This window comes from Mustela nigripes, chromosome 4 (genome assembly GCF_022355385.1).
Source record: "Mustela nigripes isolate SB6536 chromosome 4, MUSNIG.SB6536, whole genome shotgun sequence".
Lineage (NCBI taxonomy): Eukaryota > Metazoa > Chordata > Mammalia > Carnivora > Mustelidae > Mustela > Mustela nigripes.
Window position 1 is genome coordinate 90,419,324 of NC_081560.1, and position 11,524 is coordinate 90,430,847.

General features: G+C 39.1%; 1 protein-coding gene across 2 annotated transcripts in view; it reads right to left on the reverse strand.

The window, feature by feature from the left end:
* Window positions 1–9,983, reverse strand: part of PNPLA8 (patatin like phospholipase domain containing 8) — a 39,899-nt gene extending 29,916 nt beyond the window's left edge. The window contains exons 1-3 of one of the 2 annotated variants that reach the window (XM_059397072.1): window positions 9,719–9,983; window positions 1,346–2,485; window positions 1,045–1,194 (exon numbers count right to left, since the gene is read on the reverse strand). In XM_059397072.1, the coding sequence (XP_059253055.1) occupies window positions 1,045–1,194; window positions 1,346–2,395 (1,200 nt within the window). In that variant the 5' untranslated portion in view covers window positions 2,396–2,485; window positions 9,719–9,983. The remainder of the gene's footprint in view (window positions 1–1,044; window positions 1,195–1,345; window positions 2,486–9,718) is intronic. The other variant, XM_059397073.1, reaches the window with a different exon arrangement.
* Between the last annotated feature and the right edge of the window lie 1,541 nt (window positions 9,984–11,524).

Here is an 11,524-nt window from a genome sequence, read left to right on the forward strand (position 1 = left end):
ATTCCAATAACTGCAGGTTGTACTGTACTTCAATAAAACACTTTTTTTTAAAGTTCTTTAAAGTATGCAAGTCTATTTTAGATCTTTGCTTCAGTATATCCCTGAAATAGTAAATGGACTTAAAAGCTATCTACCTTTGGAAAATCTGTCTTTTATATAAGAGATTAAATAGCCATGAAAGATAATCCCCAGTTCCATGAAAATGAAATTCTGAAGTTTAGCTTTATAACATATGAATTATATAATATGAAACTATAGGAGGCTACCTTATATAAGGACTGAGGTAACTCTTCAGCAAAATGGTTGTCAAAAAATGGAATATGAACTAAGTTAACTTAGACTTTTTTGAGTGGCGAGTTAAAAACAAGCATTAACAGATCTCTAAACAAATGTTAACAATGTCTGTTCATTATATATTTGTAAACTGGTGATTAAATATTACAAATAATCAGCAGTGCAATGGAAAGAGACTCAAGCACATCATTCATATTTTATAGTATTTCTCCGAAAATAGTCTGTTTAAATGGGTCTAAATTACCTTCACTATTTTATATGTGAAAAAATCGAGGTGAAGAAAAGCTAATCATTTTATTAATGTAATTATTAATCCAATTATCATTAAGATCATTAAAATGTTGACTTGCAAATACAAAAAGATCAAAAAATAAAAATTACCTATGGTTTTACTTATGAATTACATCTCCCATCTTAAAAAAGTAGCTATATAGTATAAACAAATTTAAGAAAAATTTGGCAACTATTTTGCAATTCAGTGAACACACTATTTATTTTCTATTTTAAAACATTTAATCTCAATAAACAGTAGGACCAACAGCATAATTTATCATCACAGAGTAAGAGAATATTTAAGCATAATATATATTATAGAATAAGTGGGCCAATTACTGACTCTATGACACATCACATACATAATAAAAACCTAAAAATAGTTAAATTTTAAAAATGAAAGGTACTGCCTTCTCCATTTCAGAAAGTGCGTTAGTATTTTCCAAGACAAAACCAGATTAAATAAATTAGAATTACCTTGACAGCCACTCCTTTTCCTTCAGGAAATTCTAGAAGATGAAAAGTCAGTTCTTCAACCCTGTTAATGCAGAGCTTTGGGTCAGTTGTTCTTCTCAACGCCTGAACTAACGCCCGGGTTCTGTTATCAATACTCACTCTTGCAATAATCTACAAAAACATATTAAAATATATATGATTAGGATGCGAAACTTCTCTAGTAATACCAACCCGTGATTAAGGTTTCTTTGGTCCCATAGGGAAATGGAATTTACGCATTTGACAAAAGTTAAAACGTCAAGCAACACTGATAACGACTTGCCTTTTCTCGCTGAAGAGATAACCGCTTTTTCTCCTCTCCATTTTTGTCTTTGCTGACAGGCTGCTCAGCTTTAACAGCCTCTTCCTGCTCTTCTGGCTGACTCTTTGAATCATACTTTAATTTAGGGACAAGTCCACCAATATAACCACCTACTAAAGCCTGGACACCTTCGGTGGGACGAGAAAGAAAGTTAGCAATACTCTGTTTAGTAGAAACTGGAAGAGCCTCAGGAGTCCCACTGGCACTTGCAGACTTGTCCACAGAATATAAAGAAGATTCTGAATCTCGCTTATCAGTCAGGATGCCAGGATCTGGAGAGCTCGATTTCTCTTCTTCGACCTTTTTATCTTCAAGTTTGTCCTGGAAATGTTTCTTTTCCTTTTTTTGAGACATTCTTTCCTCACGTTTGAAGTATGAATTAATATGATTTGATAAAAAGTAGAATGACTCTCCAAATCTTGTGGTTAAACTACTTGTGTAACGAAAAAGACTTTGTTTACCTATATCTTCATCTTTACCTACACTATGACTTTCAGAGAAAGAACTCTTTTCTACTGATTTGTCGCTGTATTTTTTCAGAGATTTGATGGCTTGTTTAATGCCTGTCTGTTTTAACCAACCACTATCTGATACTTTTCTTAATATTCGAGAACTTGGCTTAAATTGAGCTAAACGTGAGATCATTTCATTCTGAGTGCCAAAAACAACCTTTGAAACAGAGTTCAAAGTACTTTTAATACGGGACATACGAATGCTCACTTTTGTAAGTCCCTTGGGAGTAGAAGTGCTAAGTTTCAAAATTCCAATATGTAAACCATGGTGGTTTGGAGAGTAACAGTGCTTTCTCCAAGAATGGGCATCACTTTTGGTCAATTTACATCTTATTTTGCTTGTATGAAAACCTCTTTGTAGACTGGCGTGGTTTATCCTCCAGTAATGTTTAGGTGAGTGTAAGAAATGCAGCTGCTTGCTTCTCTGCTTCCCACAAAGACTTCTTGCATTACTAAGGAGGTAAATATAATATATATCTATAGTCAAATTAATAGACATAACTTAAAAATCATTTATTTTCTATATGTTAGGATTTTCACTTCATTCCTGAATGCTTCATTTAAGAAATGCCATAATTCATGGTCTTACCTGAAATAGCAAGAAAAAAAAATTAGGATACAAGGTAAAATTGAAACTGGGTTTAAGATAAAAATACTTTTCTACTTGAAATAAACTCAGCAGCTTGTCTCAAAAGAAGACAGAATAATGTATTTCCATTACAGATACTGCATATCTCCCTTTTAAGCTCCAGAAGACAATTCATTCTCCAGTACAGAATTTAATGAAAAAAGAGAGCGAGTGGTAGGATGTTTCATGAGATGTAATTTAGGAAAGCTACCAAATACATAAGTTTTCCTACAACACATAACTGAATATGCAATTTAGATACTATGCTGTTTTTCTTCTTTGTCAAAGTCTGGACTAGTTTATGTGACACCAGACTTTGAAGTCTTTGTAGAGTCAAGTCTTACACCATCTTGTTCATTGCAAACCATTTATAGAATATTTAACCTACATGGACATGGTACTAGATGCTGAAACCACAAAGACAAACACGATATGAAGAACTTTCAGTCTAAGGCTACAGATAGCCATGCAAAAAAACATTTCACTATCTAGTTATGTTTATTAAATTAAAGGTCTGACTACAAGAAGCTATGTGCCACATCTAACAGACAAGGGGTTCATAACCACAATGTAAGATGAATGCAATTAAAAAAAGAAAGATTCAGCTGACAGAAAAATAGACAAAGGACATTAACAGGCCAGTTAATGCAGAAGAAGAAGAAATACAGACAGTAAAATTATGAAAATACCCTTCACCACATCAAAGAAAAGTACTAATTAAAACATGTTTTGTTTTGGGGCAACTGTGTGGCTCAGTGGGTTAAAGCCTTTGCCTTTGGCTCAGGTCATGATCCCAGAGCCTTGGGATCGAGCCCCACATGCGGCTCTCTGCTCAGCAGTGAGCCTGCTTCCTTCCCTTCCTCTCTCTCTGCCTACCTCTCTGCCTAATTGTGATCTCTGTCTGTGGAATAAATAAATAAAATCTTAAAAAAAAACCCAACATGTTTTGTTTTTACAATAGGTGGTAATGTAAATGGTTGATAATATTCAGTATTAATAATAGGCTGAAGAAATGGGACACATAGGGCTATCTGACAATATCCAATGAAATCTTAAATACTATCTATCACAATCTTAAAGGCACATATTTTTTGATCAGCAATTTCACTATTAAAACTCTATTAAGAATCCTACAGAAATACTTTATGAGTGCAGAAGTATATATACACAAGAAGTATATATACATATATATATATATATATATATACACAATCCCTAATGCATTGACTGAAATAATAAAGAAAAACAACTCTAAAGGTCTTCTAGAAAGGAATGGCTCAATAAACTATGGCATATATAAACTGCAGAATGGGTTACCATATAGTATTCTGCAGCAGTTAAAGAAACTAGATGATCTGCCCATCCTTCATATACACTACAGTAAAAAAGGCCAGCGGCTATACTACACACACTATACACATGTGGAGATACAAAGACATTAGGTAATGAAAGACAGAAAAACCTACACATGCAGTTTAAATGTGAGGCTGTCCACATGTGGCACATGTACGCGCACGCATACAGATTCCGAAAGGGTAAGCACTAGTTTGTTTATTCTTGTGAACCAAGGAGTGGGATCAAAAGAGAACAAGAAGATGGACTTTTTCTTTTTCCTTTTGTATTATATGTATTTTTTACAATGAGAAAATATTACCTTTGTAATTAGAAAAAGCAGACAGAAAAAAAGAAAAAAAGCAAATGGTTTAGAACACTTTCACGGATAGTGCCATGAGAATGGTCAGAGCAGATATCCAAGTAAGTTCAAAAAATAATAAAAAGACACTAAAAACTGGACAAAGTTAAAAAGGAACTCATTAAGTAGAAAGCTGAGAACAGGAGAGAATTTTAAATAGGAACAAATACAAAGACAAAAAAAGCATTTAAGAAAGCATAAACAATATGAACAAAAATTGCAAGCAGTCCAGTTTCGCTCCAGGACCTAGAAAGAGTAATGAGAATAATGAGGGACAGGTAGATGATATTGCAAAGATGGTTTTGGGGGTCAGATTATGAAGGCTCTTACAAATCTTGCCAAGGAAATTAAAGATCAGACTGTCAATGAAGTATTTTAAGCAAAGGAGTGACACTACAAAGAGGATTCAGCAGATCTCTGACAGAATGAACAGACAAGACTGAGAAAGATAGAAACCGAGAACCTACTGTGAATGTTCAGATTATAGTCTGAACTAAAAGCTTTGTAAATCGCATGTATACATATGATTTCAAAATTCCAATTTTACAAAGAGAAAGAGAGAAAAGAAACCAACATATCTACTTTCCCAGCTTTTCTGATATCCAGGATTTATGGCCAATGAGTAAGTTGAATTAACATAAAAGCCCCACAATCCCCAAACCAGAAATACTTAATAAAATACAATTAAAGTACCTGTGAATAAAAAGCCATGCTCAAAACTAGTAATGGACTCCTACAAGTCAACAACAAAAAAATCAAATTGCCCGATTAAAAGCAAACTGGCAAAGAACTTGAGTAGAAATTTCTCCAGAGAGGATATACAAATGGCCAACAAGCATATGAAAAGATGCTCAACATCACTGAATCATCAGAAAAATGCAAATCAAAACCAAATGAGATATCACTCCAGACTCATTAGGAAGGCTGTGATTAAAAACAAACAGAAAATAACAAGTGTTTGCAGAGATATGGAGAAGTTAGAACCCTTGTGCACCGTTGTTGGGACTGTAAAATGGAGCAGCTGCTGCAGAAAATAGTATTGTGGTTCCTCAAAAATATTAAAAATAGAAATACCATAGGATCTAGCAACCCTACTTCTGGGTATATATCCAAAGGAATTGAAAGCAGGGTCTCAAAGAGGCATCTGCACATTTGTGTTCATAGCAGCACACAATACCAGTGGTGGAAACAACTCAAATGTTGGGGTTTTTTTGTTTGTTTGTTTTGTTTTTTTCTGTGGGTCGAGAGTTCTATATTTTCTATATGGGGAAGACAATTAAAACAGAAGTGATCTCTAAAAAACCCAGGATAGTAGCTTTGATCCTAGGAGAGGAAACTGACAATGAAAAGAGTTCAGTTGTCTCAAGTAAGTTGTAGTCCATAGGGAAGGGTGAAAGGTTGAAAGGAAGAAACTCTTTGAAGAAACTAAGGAAAGGTAAATGATTTACCCATAACTGATGCCATTGGTGGTAATTTTCTTATTTCAAGTGATGACATTTTTTTTTTTTTTTTTTGGTAGGAGGTTTGAATTGGTTTTCTTTTTGATTCTCATTCATGTATTCTGTCAATGCAATACTGATTATCTCCATTTTAGTGTGTTTAGTCTTTAACTCTAGTAGCCTTTTATTTATTTCACAACTATTTTTTGAAGGCCTTTTTTATGCTAGGTTCTGTGCTAGCCATAGGTGATAAAATGGCAAGACACTGTCAAGCAAACATAGCCCTTAGGACTAACCATCACAGATAGACCATTTTTCATTAACAGTTTGAGATTATGAAATGATCCAATCATTTTAACTCAGATAAACAAAATGTATTTACCTACAAAGGAATATTATTCAGCCTTTAAAAGGATGGAAAACCTGTCACATGTTAGAACAGGGATGAACTCTTGAGGATATTATTTTAAGTAAAATAAGCCAGTCACAAAAGAACGAATACTGTGTGATTCCACTTACACAAAGTATCTAGAGTACTCAAAGTCACTGCTATAGAAAGCAGAATGATGATTTCTAGAAACTGGGGAATGGGGCAAAAGGGGTGTTTCATGGGCACAGCTTCAGTTCCCCAAGATGAAAAAGTACTGGAGATGTTTTAGAACAATGTGAATGCACTTAATGCCACTGAACCACATACTTAAACATGGTAAAGATGGTAAATGTTATAATACTTGGTTTTTATTACAGTTAAAAAAAACCCAATAGTGGTAAATCCATAGTTGAGAAATCACAAGCCTGAGATCTTTTTCAGTCACATTGCTTGAATGGTGCACAGACCCCAAGCAAATGAAAACTAGTCAGAGCTGGTGAACCCCAAGGAGTTTCAGTAGAATGAACTGAAAGTACCATTAAAGGGGGCACTTGGGTGGCTCAGTCCATCAAGCTTCTGACTGCTGGTTTCAGCTCTCAAGTCCTGATGTCAGGGTGTGCGACAGAGTCCCATCTCTGGCTGCGCAGTGAGCTGGGAGTCTACTTGAGATTCTCTCTCCTCCTTTCTCTCACGCCTGCTCTGACGCCTGTGTGCTCAAGCTTGTGCTCTCTCTCTCACAAATAAGTAAGTCTTTAAACAACAACAAACTACCTTGAAAGGATATTTCCAAAACTCAGGGCAAATGGGGTATTGTATTTGACATGATCAAGAGAAGAACTGAGTTGACATTTTACTGGAGATCTCAAATAAGTAACGAAGCAAATCATTAAAATCAGGGAAAAAAGCATTCAAGGCAAAGGAAAAAGCAATGAAAGTGTTGGAGACAGTAATGGGCTCTGTCTACTCAAGACTAAAAGAACTACCAGGTGGTTGAAGGTAAGTAAACAGGGAAAATGCTGGAAAAATGGGCCCAACAGTCAAGCAGAAGACAGAGCTATACAAGTAATGGGTCTGTATTGTTTCTTTCCAATGACATAATTCTCATAACCAATTATGAATACACCTAACAAGACACTGAGATACAGTATATAAAGCAAAAAAAAAAAAAAAAAGAGGAATTATGGAAAGACTAGACAATTTCATGACAATATTTTAATACCCCTCTTACAAACTACAATTACCAAGCAAAAATCAATAAACACAGAACTACCAACAAAATCAGAAAGCTTAGTTTAGCTGTTTCCAAATCACAACACTGGTAAATGCAGATAAAAATTTTGAGAGTAAATTCTGCTGGAGTAGGTTAGACTGCAAAAAGATAAAGAGGAGTATGTCAAGTGGCAGGTGCCATCACCTACTGAGAAAAGAGCAGTGAAGACTAGGGTACCAACTTATAGGGTAGTGTAAGTACACTGGAAAAATAAATAGAATAGGGAGGTATAGATCAACTTCTAGGGAAAAGAACTGTGTTTTAACTGGAGGAAAATAAGGGAACTGCTAGCTGGAGGCTCAGCTGAGGATAAAAGAATCTACACAGGACTTCCCTAAGTTATTCCAATAATGCAGGCATAAAGTGACAAGGGTTTGAATTAAGACACTGGTACTGTACTAGAGAAAGGATTACTTTGAGCCCCACTTTGAAAGTGGGGAAACAGCGACAAAGGACTTGGTCACAGGGAAGAATGGGGTGAGGAGAAGATGTCAAAACAACTCAAGTGTTTTTACTCAGAGGTACATAGAGAATACCACTTGTGAAAATGAGATGACTGGAAGGGGACCAATTTAATATGAAAGAAAAATCTCTTGGATGAGGTAACATGGGACATTCAAATGGAAATGTACTATAGAAACACAGGCTGTGGTTTAAGTCTGGAGGTACCAGCACAGTGACAACTGAAAATAGAAGACTGGATTTACCAGGGGAAAAAAAAAAGTTTATAGTAATCATTCCTGAGAACTGGGGGACCACAGATCCTCTTCCTTGAGAAATGATTATTTGCACACACACACACACACACACACTATACTTTCTGTAACATTTCAAGAGTCATGGACCTACTAAAGTATTTAGATTTGAATTTTGAAACTCTGCTTTCTTTAGAAAGAAGAACAAGGGCAGACCCCTGACTGACATCAAGAGTTAGGAAGAAGTCTTTCCAGAAACAAAAAAGCACAGGTGAAAAGATATCCTGAAAAAATCAGGGTCATGGAAACCAATACAACAGCAAGTTCTAAAAAGAACTCGATAATGAACAAAGTTAAGATATATAACATGGGAGAGAAAGATTATAACTAAGACATGAAACGACAGAAAGGTGTCCAAGGTTAAGAGTTCTATGACAGAAAGTTGTCCAAGGCTAGGAGTTCTAACTCTGACCTTTTCACAAATGTGTTCCACAAGTGAGGCAATATGTACCCTTAGGTGCAATTCCTTTGTCATTACTGAGCAAAAGAACAACTCAGTACAAGCTGTACTTTTATCTGCTTAGCAAGTGATGCAAATAAATACACCAGTCAACTGATCTTCTCCCTCAACTTCACTCATAAAAAGACATTCTCTCTAGACTTTAACATAGATCTAAGAAATAGGAAAGTAAGATCAACATTGAGAAAAAGTTTGGTAACAAATTATGAAGAACATATTCTTATAATTAAAGTACAAGTAAATGGCGCAATTTAACAAATTAACTACAAGGGGCTTCAAACAACTGCCTCCGTGAGAGGCATCAATTCTCGGCTCACAGTTTAATACACTTTTTTTTTTTTTTTTAACTCTCGGATTTAAAAATGCTTCCTATTTCACTGTTTTAACAGCAGTCCCTCAACACGATGAAGCATACTTTTGTCAGTTGAAATCTCAGCAACAAGGACTATATGCAAGAACCAGATGCAGATGTTACTGGAGATAAAACCCCATTATAAAGAAGACAGTCCCGTATGGACACTTTGGTTTCCCCAAGAAGTCAGCACTTTCAAGTTACTGTATTAGGCGTAGGCAGCAGGTTCCTCCCAGCACAATGACAGAAATGACAATGACGGGGAGCACGGCCACACAACGATTCGCACCGCTTCATCGCTGAAAAAGCACACACCTGAACCTGCAACAGCAGCGCAGGGAGGGAGGGAGCCAGACGCGCGCGGGGTTAAAAAGAAACCGCTGGCCACGCGAACACGCGGCGGAACGCGCCCGTGCGCCGACGGCGGAGGACCGCGCAGAAGAGGGAAGCGTTCTGACAGTCAGCAGGGAACTGCGGGAGAACCCTCCAGGGCGGGCGCAGCCAAAACGATCGGGGCAACCCGGCTGGGAGCTGCGGGGGTGGGCCAGAAAGCGCAGGGCGGGACGAGGGAAACCAAAACACGCTGAGCCGGACCAGGCCAGCAGAACCCGAGGCGGCGGACGGCGGGGGCGGACACCGCGCACCAATCAGCCCCAGGTCCGCGGCTCCTTCCGGTGCCCGGATGCCTCTTGGAACCTTGGTCCCGGGACCTCCTCGAAGCCCGGCGGCTCCCCGCCCTGTTCCTCTGCAAGTGCCCTTCGAGGAAAGAGAAGGGCCACACAAGTGCCCGGGGAGGCCAGGCTGCCCTCTTCCCTAACCTATCGTCCCGCCTCTGTCCCCCCAGCCGCCACTCACCGGGATGCAGGCCGCAACTCTATGGGCGGCAGCGGCGACGCGCCTCCGGACCGCACTGACGTCCACTCTGGCCGGCCCGCATCAGCTGAGCTACCAACACAAACAGAAGAGCCGCGGTCGAGGCACCACCCCCACGGCTCCGTCCCGCCCCAGCGGAAGTGACGCACGCGCGGGCCGTGTCTACCCGCCCGGCCCGTGTCTACCCGCCCGGCCCGGGGGAGGCCCTCTGCCCGGCTCCGGCCAGGGCCTCCCGGTCAATCGCCGCTCCCTTTCCCAGACATGCGCAATAGAGTCCGAGGGAGCGAGGGGCGGGAGACGTGCGTGCGTGCACGCGCCGTTTACGTCGGGGGAGGTGCGGCGGGGTGGAGCCGGGAGGGGGTTGCTTTCCTCCGTGTGTTTGCCCGCGGGCTGCCACCTCCGCGTCTGGGAGGATCCTGTCTGCGTGCGGTCCAATCCGTGGAGCTGGGCGTGCGTTACCCGTGGCCGCGAGGGTGGCGAGCTGCGTGGGGGCGGCGCTCGTACCACTCTGCTCAGCCCGCTTGCTTTCTCCATTTCTGGGCATGGCCACCTTGGCTACCGCTTGTGTCATCGTATTGGAAGGTGGCCTGTAACATTACATTACCACGAATGTCCTGCAAAAGGTCCCACACTTCACACTTAACATTTTTCGAATTCTGACGTTGTGTACATACCAGATGACCATCTGCAGCCTTACGGCAAATACGGCCTGTCGGCTGTTTCCGTACGTCTGTGGGCTAAGAATGCCTTTTACATTTTTCAGTGGTTAAGAAAATAAAGTATGCATTGGAACACGTGCAATAACATGAAATTCAAATTTCGAAGTCCATAAAAAAAATAAAGTTTTATTAGAACAGAGCCATGCCCATTCCTCTATATGTCAAGCAACTTTCAGGCTACAGCAGCGAATGCAAGTAGTTAAAACAGCTTCCTTTATTCTCTTGAACTAAGCTTGCAATTAAATCGAGGTTAGGAAACACAAAAGTAGCCTGTGCTAGACTGCAACTCAAAATATTACCAAGACTTGGACTCTTTTTCTTTAAAGCTCACCAGGCTTTAGCACCCTGTAAGATTATTGTAAAATCTTTAAGGAAATAATTGCATGAACTTTCAAACAGTGGGTATTAAACTGTTTATCTAGCTCTCTTTTTTTATAGAGAGGATTTCGTATTTATATTTCATATTTTATATGCAAATTTATGTAAATATGCGTGTATATGTAAATATATGTATATATAATTTTTTAAATTATGGCAAGGAAGCCATCTTGTTATCTTGCTAGGCTCTTGGGGCACACATGGCTGGATTGTGTACATCACAATGGTTGAAGCACATAGTTCAGTCATGTTATTTATTTATACGATAGTTAAAAAATGTATGCAACAAATTAAGCTTTAGAGATGTTTGGAAGTAACTTTAGTTCTGGAGTGATGCTTCTCCCCATTGTTAAAAAAATTATTCTTACACTTGTTAAAACTATAAGGAAGGCCTTACTGAGGGCGATTGCTGCAGGTGTCAAGACTATTGCAGTAGAGGAGAGAGATTAGACTCAGCTACAAATACAACAAAGACAGCTGGAGATGTAAGCTGAAAAGCAGAGTGAGAGGGGTCAGTGGATAGAAAATTATTAAGAGGGGACATCAAGGGTGGGAATGATGCTTGCTAAACTAATTTCACAGGATTCTTGCAGAGGAGGTCAGTGTGGTCGTACATCCAAGGAGGGGGATGAGGAATTTGATTAGATATCAAGGGTGGTCAGATAGAAAGGGTGGGAGGGCCTCTCCAAAC